Here is a 17281-nt window from a genome sequence, read left to right on the forward strand (position 1 = left end):
GACCATCTAATGAGCCACCGGGAGAGAACTGGACCCAAGGCCATTTCCTATTAACATTCTGAGGACTGCATGGGCTAAAATCTCTAGCTTTAATCAGATGGGGGAAATTTGCACAGGGCACCCATGAGCACCATGGTAAAGGCCTCCTGAGAAAGGAAGAAAGGGAAGGATGATCCAGCCGGGAGACAGAAAGTCAGACGGTGACTTCCCACTAACCATCCAGTGTCTATAACTGCCTCCCACCCCATGGGCTCTGACTTCAAGGCCCAAGTAAAAGGTCATAAGCTGGAATCTGTTCCTGAGAGTGTGGCCAAATACCATCACTCCAACAAAGTTACCCATGAATGTTTCTAAATTCCTAAAGTTCATTTAAAATTAGGCTATGCAGAAAAACAAACTCAGGAGTTTGTTTGAAGCACTCCTCATGTAGGACTCTATGATTCACTTTGCCTAAAGTGAGCGAGGCTGCTAGGTATGACCTTGAAGTCTCCTTGGAACAGGCTTCTCTAAAAAGCTGCCATCACATGTTTCAAAACTGAGCCAGGTGTGAGTTTTTTAAGGACCAGGGGGTAGGTTGATTCCCTGAAAGTCAGCCTATTGGGGGCAAGATTGGGTCAGCAGGTGGTGCCTCCTGACACAGCCCATCCCAGGCTGGCTGGAAGGCTGCCCAGGGAAAGGCTGAGCCTGGATGCTCTACCCTGCTTCACAGGGGCCGCCACTGGGGTCTGCTGCTTCACTGCATTGTCCTTTGGTTTACGAGAGGACATTTTTGTGTGCACGTGGAGACGTGTTTGTCCTCCTTCCGGAGTATTAGGAAATTTCAGCTGGAGGGGGGCGGGGGGCAAGGGTTTGGGACAGAGTTTGAGCCCAGCATGGAACTCAAACTGCAAACTTGACTTCTATTTTTTAACTCAAATCCAGATGCCCCTGTGGCACCAACTTCTCAAACTCTTGACACTCACAGCTGAAGTTCCCCACTTCAGCTTGTTCTTTCTTTTTTCTCCTTTCCCAAACACGGTGGAACTGACAGCTGAGTTATAAAACCCTGAGCCTCTTCTGCCTACCCCTCTGGGGGAACACAACCTCCTTTTAAGGAGAGAAAATAGAATTTCAAGTAGACACGGGTGATAGAAATGCAGAGATTAAGGGCATCAAAGGCTCCAAGTTACCCTGGCAGGGTAGGACGCAGGGGCAAGACGAGGCTGCCGCCTGCCTGGCCTTCCTGCCGCAGCCCTGCCGCCCTGCCTGAGGGGAACAGGCCCCCTGTGCGGATCTGAGGCAGCTCTGGTTTGAAAACAGAAGAAATACTGCGGCTCCTGCCCTGTCTGGAGAGTGGGAGATAGAGGAGAGACCCTTCGGGCATGTTTCTGTGCAGCCCTCCCAGGGAGTAAGGCTGTGCTGGCTTGGAGCAGCTGCCTCTGAAGGCTTCCGCGGCCCACATGGGTCTCTGATGCTGAACAGGAGGAAGATGGGTGGCCCCGGGAACCACTGGCCATGTCGGTGACCGGTGACCGTCAACAGGCCACAGGGTTAGAACAAAGGGCCCATGGGGGCCCTCAAGGGCATTAGCGCTAGCAGGATTTTCAAGGGTGCTACCAAGGGCTGGAAGTTGTCAGGGAGGATCTTGGCCTGGAAGTGATTAAAAAGAAAGCAAAGAATCAAGCAGTGGGGAGGGCCTCCCCCCCAGCCAATGACCTGGAGACTCCTCCCTTGAGGACGCACACCCCGGGAATGGTAACAGGAAGCCCAATGGTCCGTTCTCTCCTGGTGTCCACAGGGCTGGGTGAGCTGCACTAGCTCTGGGGGACATGAAGGTGGCTCCCAGGAGGCTACCACCACGGGCCCTCTGGCGGGCATGGGCAAGAGGAGGGTCAGAGGGTCAGTGTGGGTTGTTCTCAGGTCTGGAGGCAGAGGGTGACAGGGCAGCCTGTCCTGCCCCTGAGCCCTGGCCAGGCACGTGCCCCGGCCCCAGGCCCCTGCAGGCCCAACAGGCCGAGGAGGGCCCTCAGCCAGCAGACCCCAGCAGCCCTCACACAGATACCTTCCTCCCCTGCCTCAGCTTGGACTCAGTTCTTCACCTTCCCTTTGCCTCTGCACTCCGGCACTCCCCTGAGGAGATGATCTGCTCTAAGCAGAATCCCTCAGTCCTCTCATGCCAGGGCCCAGACTTACCTAGGGCTCCCTTAGAGTGACCGTTCCCCACCTCACCCTGCCTGTGCCCCACACCCCTTCTAGGGTCGCCTGCAGCCTGGAGAGGACTGGGGCCTCCCGGTAGAGGGGGAACAGCTTCAGAGTCTGAGGTGAGGCAAGGGCTGCAAACAGACACTCTCCGAGGTCAGCAACACCCCTGTTCCCACCCTCCCTGTACCCATGTGGGAAGAGGTGACACACAGCAGGAGTTCTAGAGCTCTGAGCTGCCAGGGCACAAGATCTCAGCCATGGGCAGCCCATTCCAACCCTATTTGCTGTTAGCCCACCCTGCCCATCAGGACCCCCAGTGCAGTCATACATAGGGCTGGAATGGAGGCCACGACCCGCCCAACCACCTTGCAGAAAGCCAGATCCCACTCAGGATGCATGTCACCCATCCAAGCCAGGCACAAGCGAGGCTGGGGCTGCTTCCTCAGCATGCAGCTAAGGCAGGGTGCACCCAAGGCAGCTAGCTCTCCACCTGAAGACTTCAAAGCATATGGAAATTCCTTTTGGAATCTTCTGTTGCTCCACTCAGAGGGTTAAGAATTAGGACTGAAGCGGGAAACAGGAGAACAGATAAACAGGGCTATGGGCTCAGGGGCCCGGGCACAGCTTGGCTCTGCAGAGACCTCAGACCTGGGTTGTCTACCTGGAAGAGGTGAGCATCTGGCCTTCCATGTGGCCCAGGGGAGAGAATCTAGTGCAGCTGGCCCTACCCTACCCTACCTCCCCCCCAGCCAAGGGCTGTGTTGCTCAGAGCAGGGCCCACCTCATTCTCACCCCGCCCCCTCTGTTGCTGTGTTAACTACCACCTCCTATTGCCGATGGATTCCAGAATGCAGAGGAGAACTCCCGCATCTCCATCACCTTCTTCCGCCTCTTCCGGGTCATGCGCCTGGTCAAGCTGCTGAGCCGAGGGGAGGGCATCCGGACCCTGCTGTGGACCTTCATCAAATCCTTCCAGGTAGCCACCTCCACCGTCAGCAGGCTGCAAGGAGAAAAGCTTCCTGAGCTCCCAGGAGGTGGAGGCGGGGCTCCCCGAGAGGCTCCCCACAGTTCCACCTTGCATCCCTGGACAGGAGGGAAAGAAGGAGTGGCGCTATGAGTTGGGTGCTGAGTACGAATGCCAAGTGCCAGGCTTACTTTGCTACTTGGCAGCTGTGTGACCCCAGCCTCACTCTCTGCCTCAGCTTCCCTCTTGCCTGTAATGAGGCCCTTGGACTCAATTTGTGGTTTTCAAAAGCATGCTCTTGGAGCCCCAGATTCCCTCAAAGTCAGGGTAGAGAAGGCTGGGAGCTAAGGGGGAGCCTGAAGCCCTTCTGTTCTCTTGTCTCTGTATTTTTCTGTAAGAAATGACTGCACAAAGAGGTTTTGTGGTGGAAAAAAAATTGGAAAAACATGGGTCCCGGATGATCTGATAACCTCAGTGGCCCTCCCACTTTTGGCATTTTCAGGATCTGGCCATCACCTTCCTCCCAGTAGGCATTTCTGCAATATCTGCTGTCCATACCTGTTTGATACTTAGCCAGACTCTCCAGAACCCTGCTGTCGCTCCACTCAAGGAGAGATGGTCTCCTCACAGGGGCTCAGGGTTGCCTAACTATAGGATTAATTCTTTTTTCTCAGCCATTATTTTCCATCTGTGAAAGCAGAATAATGATCGCCCCTGGCCATCTCTGAGGAGTGTTATGTAAGTTTGAAGTTAAAGAGAAGCAAATTCTGTGAGGTCACTCGAATTCCTTGAAGATAAGAAGTGTAGGGACCCCTGCATGTACTCCATGCTTCCCTCAGCCCAATGCTGAAGGCGGCTTCTCTCTGCCCTCGGAAGCACCTATCTCAGGCTTCCTTCCATGTCCCCTGCTCTGGCCAGTCTGGACCCGGGGACAGGCTAAGAGTGGGGCCCTGATCCAAATGTGCCCAGAACTGAAGGTACAGCCCCAGAAGTGCTCTGCAGACAGGTACCTGCCTGGCTTTGGAATTCTGTCCCAAAGGCATAAACCCTCTTCCAGGCCACTGCCTGCCCTGGAACTCAACACCCGAGGCCCTTGACGGGACCAGCCTAGCTGCACTCCTCAGACCCAGTCCTCTGCGCACCAGGCCCAGGCTGGCTCCCCACTTCACGATGAGCTGCAGCTGCCCTCCCTGCCAGCCCCCTCCCACCCCACCCTTCCCCATCGGTGGGTGCCATGCCCTGCCCAATCCCAGGGGATCTGAGGATTCCGGTGAGAGCAAGAGTGGGGGCTGACCCTGTCCATGGGTGCACCCCTGGGGTCCTGCACCTGTGATGACCCTACAGGCTGTCAGCATACTCCTCCCCCCTCCCCCAACCCCACACACATTTGCCCAGGCTAGGAAAAGGCAGCAGAGCCTGTAGCTGTGAGGAGCAGAAGCCCAAGCCCAACAGAAGAGGCATCGTGTGATCGCGCAGTGCCATCTAGCGGTGTGTGGACACTGGTGAGGCGTCGCCTAGGCTCCATCATGCGGCTTCGCTGATTCCAGAACAGGCCCTGAGCCCCAGAAGGCTGCTCCCCAGGAGAAGCAGCAGGGACTCTGGAAAATTTAGTTCTCTAAAATGAAAGGCAGAGAATATGTGGAGTGAATAAAATATAGGGGACCCAACTATGTGGAAGGCATCACACTACGCATTTTGTGTGAGCCTTGAGTCATTTAAACTCCACAGAACCGCTAAGAGGTAATTAATCTTCTTCTCATTTTTCAGAAAAGGAAATTGAGGCTCAGAGAGGTTAAGTAATATGACCAAGCTCCCATGACTAAAGTGTCAGAAATAGGGTTTGAGTCCATGATCCTTCCTTCACTTAAGTTTTTCCTTAGTAATTATTTTTATTACAACTAGCAGAATATCATCAAGCTGAGTAAAGGAAGGGTGTAACCTGCCTCCACCCCATGCCTCCTCAGGAAACCTTGGAGTGTATCCTCCACGGGTCTCTCCTAGCTGCACAAAGACGCATGTCTAGTTGGAGGACATTTGCTCATCCTTGGTTGTTTTTACCAAAGCAGTACCCTACTCTATATACTCCTTCCTCTGCAGCCTGCTTTTCTCAGTACACCACACTGCTTCTTAGGTAATTAAAACCACAGGAAAATGAGAGGTCAGTGCTGTGGTTCAGGCTGGCTTCCTCCTGGTGACCAGAACTTCTGTGGAGCTCTTGGAAATGCCTCCTCCTAAAGCCAGGCTGCAGCGCCCCCCAGGAAGGGTTCTGGCCGCCACCCCTTGCCGGCCTCATACCCTGTCTCCTGTGCTTCCTTCCAGGCCCTGCCTTACGTGGCTCTTCTGATAGTGATGTTGTTCTTCATCTATGCGGTGATTGGGATGCAGGTAGGACAGCTGGCCCGCTGCTCTTCTGCCTCTACTTTCCCTTCGCACCTCCCAGCCCCACGTTCCCGGACACCTGACTGTCCCCCGCTCTGCTTCCACTTCCAAGGCCAAGAAGCTCACAGGAAATAGAACATCCCTTCGGGGGTGCCTGGGTGGCTTAGCGGTTGAGTGTCTGCCTTTGACCCAGGGCGTGATCCCAGAGTCCTGAGATTGAGTCCCACATCAGGCTCCTGCGAGGAGCTGCTTCTTCCTCTGCCCGTGTCTCTGTCTCTCTGTGTCTCTCTGTGTGTCTCTCGTGAATAAACAAATCTTAAAAAAAGACAAAAAAGAACATCCCTTCAAAGGGTGTCCTTAGGCAGGGTGAACGGCCAAGTGCTATACGCAACTTCTCTCCTCTTTGCCCCAGGCCTGGTCTCTGCTGATCATAGGGAAAAACACTCCCAGATTAACACCATGGGCCTCAGGAGAGAGAGCACCTTCCAGAAAACAACACGAAGGGTGTGTCAGACAGCACGCTTCCCCTTGCCCAGGTCTGACAGTCTGAGAACTACCCCCAACCCAGCACCATTAGGGAGAAGCTAATGACAGAGAGGGAGGGAGGGGAGAGAGAAAGAAGGAAGGAGGAGAGAAAGAGGGAAGGAGGGAGGTAGGCAAGCTCTCCCCATCAAACATGTAGCAGTTTCAGGGGCCGCGCCTCACAGGTGCCCACTGCACTTTCTCCTACCTCAAACCTTGCAGCGCTCTCCAGCCAGCATCTCCTCGGGGCTCCAGAGAGTGCCATAGCGCAGCACCCACACTAGCCAGGAGCTTTTCCTCAGCAGCTCTCTAAGAAAGAGGCCCCTGCTTATTCTTTGCAAAAAGACCTCGGGTTCCTGGGCCAACATCTTTCGAGATGAGAAGAGCTACCTTGCCATCTCACCAAAGGTGGCAGCTTCTAAAAGGTGGCATAGCTTCAAAAGGCTAGGAAATAAGGGACCCACTAATTTCAGGGATGGATTAAATTTGCCCAAGTCCCAGATCGATCCAAAATCCGAGAACTGGATTTGGAAGACTGAGCATCTGCACTGAAGTGGCAAAGGAAAAGAGGCCAGAGACTTGCATTATGAGGGACAGGAATTGTCACTGATGGTGACAGGAATTGATAACACAGTGCTGTGTAGGTGAAAGTGGCTGCAAGCAGATCTTAGGCACTCTCACTATACCAAAAAAAAATAAAAAATAAAAAAAGCTACCAATGTTAACTGTGTGAGGTGATGGATGTGTTAATTATCTTGGTCTTGGTAATGATTCCACGAGCATTGTACAGCAAATCACCACCACACTGCACACTTTAAATATATACAATTATATTTGTTAATTATTCCTCAATAGAGTTTTTTTTTTAAGAGAAAAAATATACATTCCCAAGAATCTGCAGTCAAAAAAAGGAGGAGACCAGATAGCCCTCTGTCCCTGGACAGAAGCACAGTGCTGGTTGCAGCATCCACCTGCTCTCAGCCCATCTCCCAGTGGCCTATAGGGACCTCTTCTGAGGGCCTATGGGTACTTTTCTTCTTACACTATCCAGTATGGAGGATAGAGATCAGAGGCTGGATGGGACAGCAGGTGCCTGCCCCTACGAGGCACTGCCAGGTTATGTCAAGGAACTCAGTTAAGCTATGAGCTGGCCTGATTCCACAGTCACCCATGAGCCCTAAAGAGACCAGATGATGAGTGGGAACTAGGACCCTCTCTATCCACCATTCACTGACACCCCCTCCACTCCCCTCGCTCAGGTGTTTGGGAAGATTGCCCTGAATGACACCACAGAGATCAACCGGAACAACAACTTCCAGACCTTCCCCCAAGCTGTGCTGCTTCTCTTCAGGTGAGTCTCTGAGGACAGATGCATACAAACACACCTAAATGACACAGCCCTATGGTCTGGATATAGAATGAAAGGGAACTCTTCCAGAGGAGTTCGCAGGGAGACAACTGATGCTGGACTTCCCTCCCTGGACCAAAAAGCTGTTGTTCCATTGCTATTTATAATACTTTCCAGTGAGCAGCCCACTGGTCACAGACACACCTGCCAGTAACCACCCAAAAATACTAGAGGATCACAAGTCAAATACTGAAAGCACCCTGGTTTAGAAGCCAAACAGGCTCAAATCCAAGCCTGTGACACATTCTCTTTGTGTAAGACATATAACTTCTCTAAGTCTTGGTTCCCTTGCAAACAAGTGCAGTTGCCATTGTCAATGCCATTTGCTTTATTAGGTTATTATGTCTTCATGTACTTAGTCTCCCCAGCTAAGCCAGCCATGAGCCTTCACCCTTCTTGGAAGGCCACTACCTCAGGCCTAGCAGGGGAAAAGAATGTTTCTCAGCCTGATTCTGAGTGAGTGAATCCATGCTACAGCCTGCTTCTTCCTTATCCGACTCCTAATGCCCCCTTGCTCTGCCCTCCTTCTCACTTTCCTGTGCCTCACAGCCTGGGCTGGTAGATGAGACCATCTAGACCATCTAGGCCAGGGCTGGTAGATGAGAACTTTTTATACCATCCCTGAACCAGATGGCTTCTAAAGTCCATTTCAGCTCATGTACTTTACATATTTTTGGCCATGGGAGAGGCAGTGAACTTTCTACCACTCCCTGGGGTCCCTTTCCAGAAGATCCAGAGATCCACTCTATTAGATAACTCCACCTTCACCAAGTTCTATAGGATCCTTTCCCCACACCCAAGCTCAATTCTCATTATTGCTCAAAATGTATTAAATCAAAATGACAGCCCTTCAAATATCGTTAGATATTACCACCTCCCGCAAATTGTAGACTTTAAGAATACAAAGGCCATTGTTAAGTCCCAATTTAAAAACACTTAAGCCTGTGCCATATTTAAGTATTGGAGCTGAATGCAGGTATAAGACTGAGCACATGGCTCTACCTCCCCTCCTTTCCTAAAGTCTGTGACGACAGAAGGTATTTCTTTAAAAAATAAACCCATAACAGTACTAAGAAGGAAAAAAAACATGAAATAGTACTATTAGTGAACCAGGAATGTTGAGGAAATTGTAAATGGAAGAAATCAGATGGGATTCAATAGACAAAGGAACAAGATCTGAGGAAAACATATCTCTAACAATGCATGGTCTATAGAAGAAGTGAGAGCAGTTCCAGGATCAATAGGTAAAAGGCTAAGGAGAGACCTGGAGTCATCACGAGGCTGGCTCCTCAAGGATCTGTCTTTGGAAAACAGTTGCTAATGCTCACAAGCTGAAAGCAGCAGCACTTGACATCACACCTCTGGGCTTTGGGGCCTGAGAAGGAGAGTAGGTCCCCCCCAAGGAACCTCACCCTCAAAGAGATGCTCCCTGCCTACCTCATGTGGCAGCACACGTTCTCTTTATTCCATGATGCGCAGAGAAGATCTGTAATGAGAACTTGAGCCACAGAGATGTGAATTGGGTTCTCAGTCCAAAGAATGGTTAATAACAATCCCAAAGTAATTCAGGGAAAATGAATACCAATACAGAAAGGCACTATGCTCTATTAGCAGATGGATGAATACATGAGGAAGAAAAAGAATATATAAAGTCAAAAGATTTGAAAATAAATATAATTCATATCTTTAAAGAGATTTCAGAGCATACCACATCTATTAAATTAAAAGGGAGGAGGAGAAGCCATTAATTAGAACAAATGAAAGAGAGAACTCAGAAGAACATCATTGTTGAAATATTCAGAAAATGAGCACAGCTGAAGAATGAAATAATGAGCTGAAGGATCAAACCTAGGGTTGTCTAGTACACAACCAAAAGGACAAGAAGATTGAAAATATAAAATAAAAATTAGTGCATGGGGGATAGAACTGAAAATCCCATCTTTCTAATACAAGTTTAGGTAAAAACAACAGAACAAATGTAGAGAATGAAATGAAGGAATGATCAAAAAATTCAAATAAAAATATGAGCTTTCAGGTTGAAATGGCCTACTAAGTGCAGAATAGGTTATCAAAAAGCCCCTTAATCAGACATAGTATAAGGAAGTTTTAGAATACCAAAAATAAAGAAAATAGCCTACAAGTGTCCAAAGAGAAAAAAGAGAATTATTTTCAAAAATGCCAATTTTCATTAGATTTCTCACTAGCAAAAGTACATACTAGAATACAAATCATGTATGCAGTATTATGAAGAAACTATTTTTTGACCTGTAGTACAACCTAATTGGCATTCAAGTAACAAAGCAAAATTGATTCCAAAAGTGTAAGAATCCAGAAAGTTTACTCCCTCACATAAACATCTGAAACAACTACACAAGAATGCATTTCCACAGAATGAGAAATTAATCTCAGAATAATCATATTAGTAAAGAAGCCATAAAGCTTATAGTTATGAGTTATGAGCAAAGAAATTGTGAACCTTACATTAAGTCTAAATAACTGTTAAGACAGGTATTAGTTATTAAAAATTTTTGTTGATTTTTAAGTATAATTACATTGTGGTTATATAAAATGTATTGTTTTATTTTTGAGATGCGTATTTAGGGTTGATATAATGATATTACATGAGGTGCAGGATTTGCTTTAAAGTATTCCATCATGGAGATAAAAGGTACAGAATAGGGAATATAGTCAGTGGTACTGTAATAGTGTTGTATGGTGACAGATGGTGCTCTACTCACGGTAAGCAGAGCATAATATATAGATTTGTTGAATCACTATATTGTACACCTGAAGCTAATGTATAATTGTATGTCAATTCTCAATTTTTTTAAAGACTTATTTATTCATTTTAGAGAAAGAGAGGGAGAGTGCGTGTGTGCAGGGAGAGGGGCAGAGGGAGAGGGAGAAATAGAGAAGCAAACTCCCCACTGAGCAGGGACCCCCCACACTGGCACCCTTCCTCTTTCAAGTTTTCTAAAAGGTGAGAGAGCAAAAGAACTAAGCTAAATTAAACCAAACTAAAATAAAATAAAATGCCCCAGCCAAAAGGGGAGAGGGGAGTTGTCAGAGAGATAAATGAAATACACAGCAAAATATCTATGGTTGTTAAGATTGAGTAATGGGTACGTAGGGTATCTTTGTACTTTCTACATTTGTATATGGTTGAAAACTTTTTAAATAAATGTTTTAACAAAAAAATAGTAAATGTTGGGGTACCTGGCTAGCTCAGTGGTTGAGCGTCTGCCTTTGGCTCGGGTCATGATCCCAGGATCCTGGGATCAAGTCCCACAACAGGCTGCCCCACGGGAGCCTGCTTCTCCCTCTGCCTGTGTCTCTGCCTCTCTCTGTGTCTCTCATGAATAAATAAATAAAATCTTAAAAAAAAAAAGTAACTATTAAGGGAAAATGTCCAAAACCTTGATAGCAATTTGAAAGTGAAATCTCATATTATCTCAACAAGATAGGAAGAATGAGATAGTGGAAGAATGAAAAACATGAAAGTGTGCTGACATTCTTCTCTTATTTGTGGAAAGGAAACAGATATCGTTCAAGTCCATACACAGCAAACAGAAAGTGTGTAGATATGTTCAATATTTGAAGGCCAGCCATTAGAGAAACAGAAATTAAATTACATTCCAAATCACTAGACTAAAAAAAAAAAATCAACAAGGAAAACCTTAGTAATTCTGCAAAAAGAAGGAAAGACAAAAGAAGGAAGGGAGAAGGATGAGGGAGAAAAAGAAAATTAGAAAATAAAACAAGATGGCAGGAATAAAAACAAAGTGATTATTCCAAAGTGATTTTAGTGATTATTAATCACTGAAAGCTCAATTTCTCTATTAAAAGATAGACACTCTCATGTTGTTGGCTTTAAGAAATCTAGCTGTAGGGCAGCCTGAGTGGCTCAGCGGTTTAGCGCCGCCTTCGGCCCAGGGCGTGATCCTGGAGACCCCGCATCGAGGCCCACGTCGGGCTCCCTGCATGGAGCCGGCTTCTCCCTCTGCCTGTGTCTCTGACAATGCTTCCAAAAACATAAGAATAGTAATAACAATATCAGAAGAAATAAAATTCCAGGTGAAAGGCATTAAACAAGACAAAGAGGGATATTTGATATTGATAAAAGGTATATTCTACCAAGATTATATAACAATCATAAAACTAAAAAAAAAATCATAAAACTACATGAGTCTAACAATATAGTTTGGAAATATATCAGTGAGACTAATATAATGGTAAGGAAAAAATGAAAACACATAATGGAGACATGTAAAAAAATGACAGAGCCAGTAGAACAAAATAAAAGAAAAGGTAAAGAATACCTAAAAATACAATTGACAAATTTAAGTCAATTTGTACTCAATAAGTGGAAAAAAATATATCCTTTTTAAACACCTAGAAACATTCACAAAAATTAGCCAAGATTTAAGTCACAAAGAAGAATTCAATAGATTCTAAAATTTCTCTAACTTCAGTACTGCAAAAATTAGAAATTAACCACAAAAACAATACTCCCTCCAAAATCTATACACTTAAATGCTTGAGTCACTGTTCTAAATAATTCATAACTGATATACATCTTAGAAATGAAAGAATGAAAGAAGCACATCTTGGGATCCCTGGGTGGCGCAGCGGTTTGGCGCCTGCCTTTGGCCCAGGGCGCAGTCCTCGAGACCCGGGATCGAGTCCCACGTCGGGCTCCCGGTGCATGGAGCCTGCTTCTCCCTCTGCCTGTGTCTCTGCCTCTCTCTCTCTCTCACTGTGTGCCTATCATAAATAAATAAAAGTTTAAAAAAAAAAAAAAAGAAAGAAAGAAGCACATCTTAAATTTACATGTTGCACCAATCAATACCAAAGAAAATTTCAAAGCCAAAATTTATTTTGCAAAATCTATAATAACCAAACTAATAATGGCTGGAAAAAGAATAGTAAGATAACCCCAAAGTAAAAAAAAAAAAAAAAAAAAAAGATAACCCCAAAGTATGAAAGAACACACTTATTAAAATACAAGCAGAAATTAATAAAATATTTTAAAATATTTAGCAGTAAACCCTAAAACTAAGTCTTTGAAAAGACCAATAAATAGACAAACTTTCATCAAATCCAATTTTTTAAAAAATACACAACATCAGAAATAAGAAATGTAACACAATCACAGATGTGGAAGAGATTTTTAAAATGATAAAATATTATGAACAAATTTATGCCAATATAAGTGAGAATCTAGAAGTAGATGACTTTATATAGGAAAATATACATATGGTTTCACTCATATGGGGAATATAAGAAATAGTGAAAGGGATTATAGGGGAAAGGAGAGAAAATTAGTGGGAAAATGAGAGAGGGGGACAAACCATAAGAGACTCCTAACTCTGGGAAATGAACAAAGGATAGCGGAAGGGGAGGTGGGTGGGGGATTGGGGTAACTGAGTGATGGGCACTGAGGAGGGCACTTAATGGGATGAGCACTGGGTGTTATACTATATGTTGGCAAATCGAACTTCAATAAAAACAACAAAAGAGGAAAATATAAATACAAAATTGTCTTCAAAAGAATTTTTTTTAATTAACCACAATAGAAATTGAAAAGGTAGTCAAAGTTTTAGTCCTCAAAAACTTCTAAGTTCTTGGTTTTGGTTTAGGTCCCGATCTCAGAGTCTTGGGATCAAGCTCCAAATCAGACTCCATGCTCAGCAGGGAATCTACTTAGAATTCTCTCTTTCCCTCTCCCTCTGCCCCTCCCCACCACTGTCTCTTTCTCTCTCACTCTCTCTCTCAAATAAATAAATAAATCTTTTTTTAAAACTGGGTAAAAGACTTGAATAGACATTTCTCCAAAGAAGATATATGAATGGCCAATGAGCACATGAAAAGAAGCTCAACATCACTAATCATAAGGGAAATGTAAATCAAAACTATAGTAAGATAAACTCATATTCATTAGAAGGGCTACTACTATCAAAAAAATAAAATAAAATAAAATAAAATAAAACAGAAAACAACAAGTGTTGGCAAGGATGTGGAGCAATTGGAATCTTTATGTCCTGGTAGTGGGATATGAAAAGGCATAGCCATTGTGGAAAACAGTATGATAGTTCCTCAAAAAATTAAAAATAAAATTACCATACGACCCATCAATTCCATTTCTGGGTATATATCCCAAACAATTGAATGCAAGATCTAGAAGAAATATTTATATACTCCTGTTCATAACAGCATTATTCACAATGGGCAAAATGTGGAAGCAACCCAAGTGCCCATTGACAGATGAATAGATAAGCAGAATGTGGTATATACATATAATGAAATATTATTCAGCCTTGAAAAAGGAAGGAAATTCTGCAGTATGCTACAACATGATTGAAACTCAAGAACATTATGCTAAGTGAAATAAACCCATCACAAAAGACTAATACTATGTGATTCCACTTATATGAGGTCCTTAGTCAAAATTGTAATACATAAAGTAGAGTGGTGGTTGCCAGGGCCGAGGGGTAGAGGAGAATGGGGAGTTATCAGTTAATAGGCAGAGTTTCAATTTTACAAGATGAAAAGAACCATGGATATGGATGCTGGTGATGGCTGTACAACAATGTGAATATATTTAATACCACTAAACTAAATACTTAAAAATAGTTAAGATGGTAAATTTTGTTATGTGTATTTTACTACATGAAAAAGAAAATAAACCCTTTTTAAAAAATTAATTGCCTATGTAAACTACACAAGAGAAACTGCAGAGCTATGAGAATTCAGCAAACTTCTATATATAAAGTCAATTGTATGCCTTTACAGGAAATATAGCTTCTTGAGTGTACTGCTTATAATAGCAACATTTTGTTTAAGTAAGATACCTAGAAATAATCTAAAAAATATATACATGGGGGAGTTATAAAAATTTCTTAAAAGACATTAATAAGGCCTAACTAAATGGAGAGATGTGCCATGTTCATGTCTGGGAGACATAATGTTACAAAAATATCATATTCTCCAAGTTAATCTATGCCATTCCAATAAGACTCACAGTGAGATTATTCATCTAACACGAGCTGATTCTAATGTATCTGTATAAGAAAAAAGGAAAATGAATAGCCAAGACAATTTTGAAAAACAATAAGCTAGAAGGACCCACTGTTTATAAGAGAGCAAGACTTAATATAGAACTATAGTGATTAAGACAATGTGGTCCATTGGTACCAACATAGACAAACCTACAGAAGAGAATGAAAAGGCTATCATGAGACTCACACATCTATGGAAATATAATTTATGTCAGAAGGGATATTCCAAATCAGTAGATAAAGATGAACTATTCAATAAATTGTATTAAGAACATTGGTTATCTAAACAGGAAAAGATAAAGCATATTTCTACCTTATATTGAACACAAAAACAAATTTCAGATTAATGGGTTATTATATAAAACAAAATCTTAGAAGTTTTAGAACATATAGGAGAATATCTTTATCACCGAGACTAAGGAAAGACTTCTTTAAACAAGATGGCAAAAAGCAGTGAAATTTAAAAGTTAGATCAATCAGGGGCACCTGCATGCCTCAGTTAGTTAAATGTCCAATTCTTGATTTCAGCTCAGGTCATGATCTCAGGGTCATAGGATGGAGCCCCCTGTTGGGCTCCCTACTCAGTGGGAAGTCTGCTTGAGATTCTCTCTCTCCCTTTACCCCTCCCCCAGCTCGCTCACTCTCTCTCTCTCTCTCTAAAATAAATAGATAAATCTTAAAATAAAATATACATTCAAAATAAATAAGCTTCACTGTAAATAAGGCTGTAGACAAGCCATAGGTTGGAAGAAAGTACTTACTACACATGTAACTCACAAAGTATTAATAGAAAAAATATATTTTAAAACTCACAATGAACAAGAAGACAAATAACCCATGAGACAAACAGACAAAAATATGAAAATGCAGTTCACAGAAGATAAAAATTCTTAACCTATTAATCATTTAAACCTAAATTAAGACAGCAATGAAATATAATTTCACATCCATCATATGAGCAACATTTTTTAAGATTAACTAATACAAAGAGTTGACAAGTCTAAACTCATTGAATCAGAAAGTAGAAAAGGAATTGCCAGGAGCTGGATGCAGTGGGGATAGGGAGAAGTTGGTAGAAGGGCACACACTTCCAGCTCTAAGATAAGGAAGGTCTGAGGATCTGTTAACTAGGTGGGAAGAATCCCTCCACAACTCAAATTGTCATGATGGACACTTTAAATATCTTACAATTTTATTCACCATATACCTCAGTAAAACTGGAAAAAAGTTGATAGGTCTGCAGAGCAATGGCATTTGTCCCACAGTGACAACCAGAACATAAATTGCACAAACCCTTGGAGAATCAGCAATACCAAGTGAAAGTGAAGACATGTCGGCTTCACCTGGCAATTCCACTTTCTAAGCAGATATCCAAGGCATGGACCTGCATGTTGATTGCAGGGTTCTTTGTAATAGCAAAAGAGAAAAGAAAAAGAGGAACCTTTAACAAGATGGCAGGTTTTTAAAAATGGTATATACATAGAATATACTGCTATCTGGCCATTAAGATGGAGGAACTAGAGGCTAATGGGAAAATCTCCAAAACTTAACATGAATTACAAACAGAGGGATTTTTCAGAACAGATAGTTTGTTACCATTTATGGAAAGTTTTAAAACATTCAAAACGATGCCATGTATTTTCATATTTAGTGAATGTACCAGAGCATTCAGGGAATGATAAACACCAAATTCAATTTAGAAGTTCCCTCTGGGAAAGGAGGATGGGGCAAGGGGTGAGGGAAAGATCCAGAGATATGAGATGGGCCCCACGGGTGGTAGACCCTCTCACTGCTCTCCCCTAGGTGTGCCACAGGGGAGGCATGGCAGGACATCATGCTGGCCTGCATGCCAGGAAAGAAGTGTGCCCCCGAGTCGGAGCCCAGCAACAGCACAGAAGGTGAAACACCCTGTGGCAGCAGCTTCGCAGTCTTCTACTTCATCAGCTTCTACATGCTCTGTGCCTTCCTGGTAAGCTGAGGTGGGACTGAACAGCCCACATGTCATGAGTTTGCAGTTCAAGGCAGCCTACACCCTCTATCTCTGCATCTTGCAGTCAGAGAAACAGACTTGGAAAGACTCAGTTAGTAGCAATGTCCAATCAGTAGACAAGGACACAAAGCCCTGGGCCAGAGTGAGCCCAACCAGCATCTTTCTTATGCATTCTTGGCTCTTGTCATGGTGGCATTGTCCCAGGGGACAGAAAGGGATGTGTGTAGAGGCCTAGAGGCAACCCATATGTTTTTGACACTTTGATGAGCAGTGTGAGGAAGAGTGGTGGAGAAAGCTGCCCCCGTCCTTAGGGGACAAACTGCCCAGCAGTTTAGTATGAGGGAAGCTGTCCAGCCCACATGTGGGGTTCATTCCACATCATTCTGAGGAGAGCTGTGTCAGATTCATACCAAAGAGACCCAAGTTCCAGGGGCTGGTGTTTTAAATGATGAATATAGCTGGTCTTTAGAAATGTGGCTTCTACCATGCATGGCACCAGCTGGCAAAATGGATTCAGGTGGCAAGAAACTCATCATATCTCTGTTCTCTGCAGATCATTAACCTCTTTGTAGCTGTCATCATGGATAACTTTGACTACCTGACAAGGGACTGGTCAATTCTTGGTCCCCATCATCTGGATGAATTTAAAAGAATCTGGGCAGAGTATGATCCTGAAGCCAAGTAAGTTCCTAGAGGGAAACACTGATTTCCAAAGCCCAGAGGACCATACCTATAGAAGAGGTTCAACACAGGTTAGCATTGGGTGGACCAGTTAGAAA

At 44.3% G+C, this 17281-nt stretch overlaps 1 protein-coding gene across 40 annotated transcripts in view; it reads left to right on the forward strand.

Annotated features, from left to right (window-relative positions):
* The window catches only part of CACNA1C (calcium voltage-gated channel subunit alpha1 C), a 746135-nt gene that overhangs the window by 691045 nt on the left and 37809 nt on the right, over positions 1-17281 (forward strand). For all 40 annotated transcript variants that reach the window (XM_077871648.1, XM_077871650.1, XM_077871649.1 and 37 more), the window contains 5 exons: positions 3029-3157; positions 5465-5530; positions 7306-7397; positions 16316-16481; positions 17056-17183. In XM_077871648.1, coding sequence (XP_077727774.1) covers positions 3029-3157; positions 5465-5530; positions 7306-7397; positions 16316-16481; positions 17056-17183 — 581 coding nt within the window. The remainder of the gene's footprint in view (positions 1-3028; positions 3158-5464; positions 5531-7305; positions 7398-16315; positions 16482-17055; positions 17184-17281) is intronic.

Source organism: Canis aureus, chromosome 25 (genome assembly GCF_053574225.1).
Source record: "Canis aureus isolate CA01 chromosome 25, VMU_Caureus_v.1.0, whole genome shotgun sequence".
Classification (NCBI taxonomy): domain Eukaryota; kingdom Metazoa; phylum Chordata; class Mammalia; order Carnivora; family Canidae; genus Canis; species Canis aureus.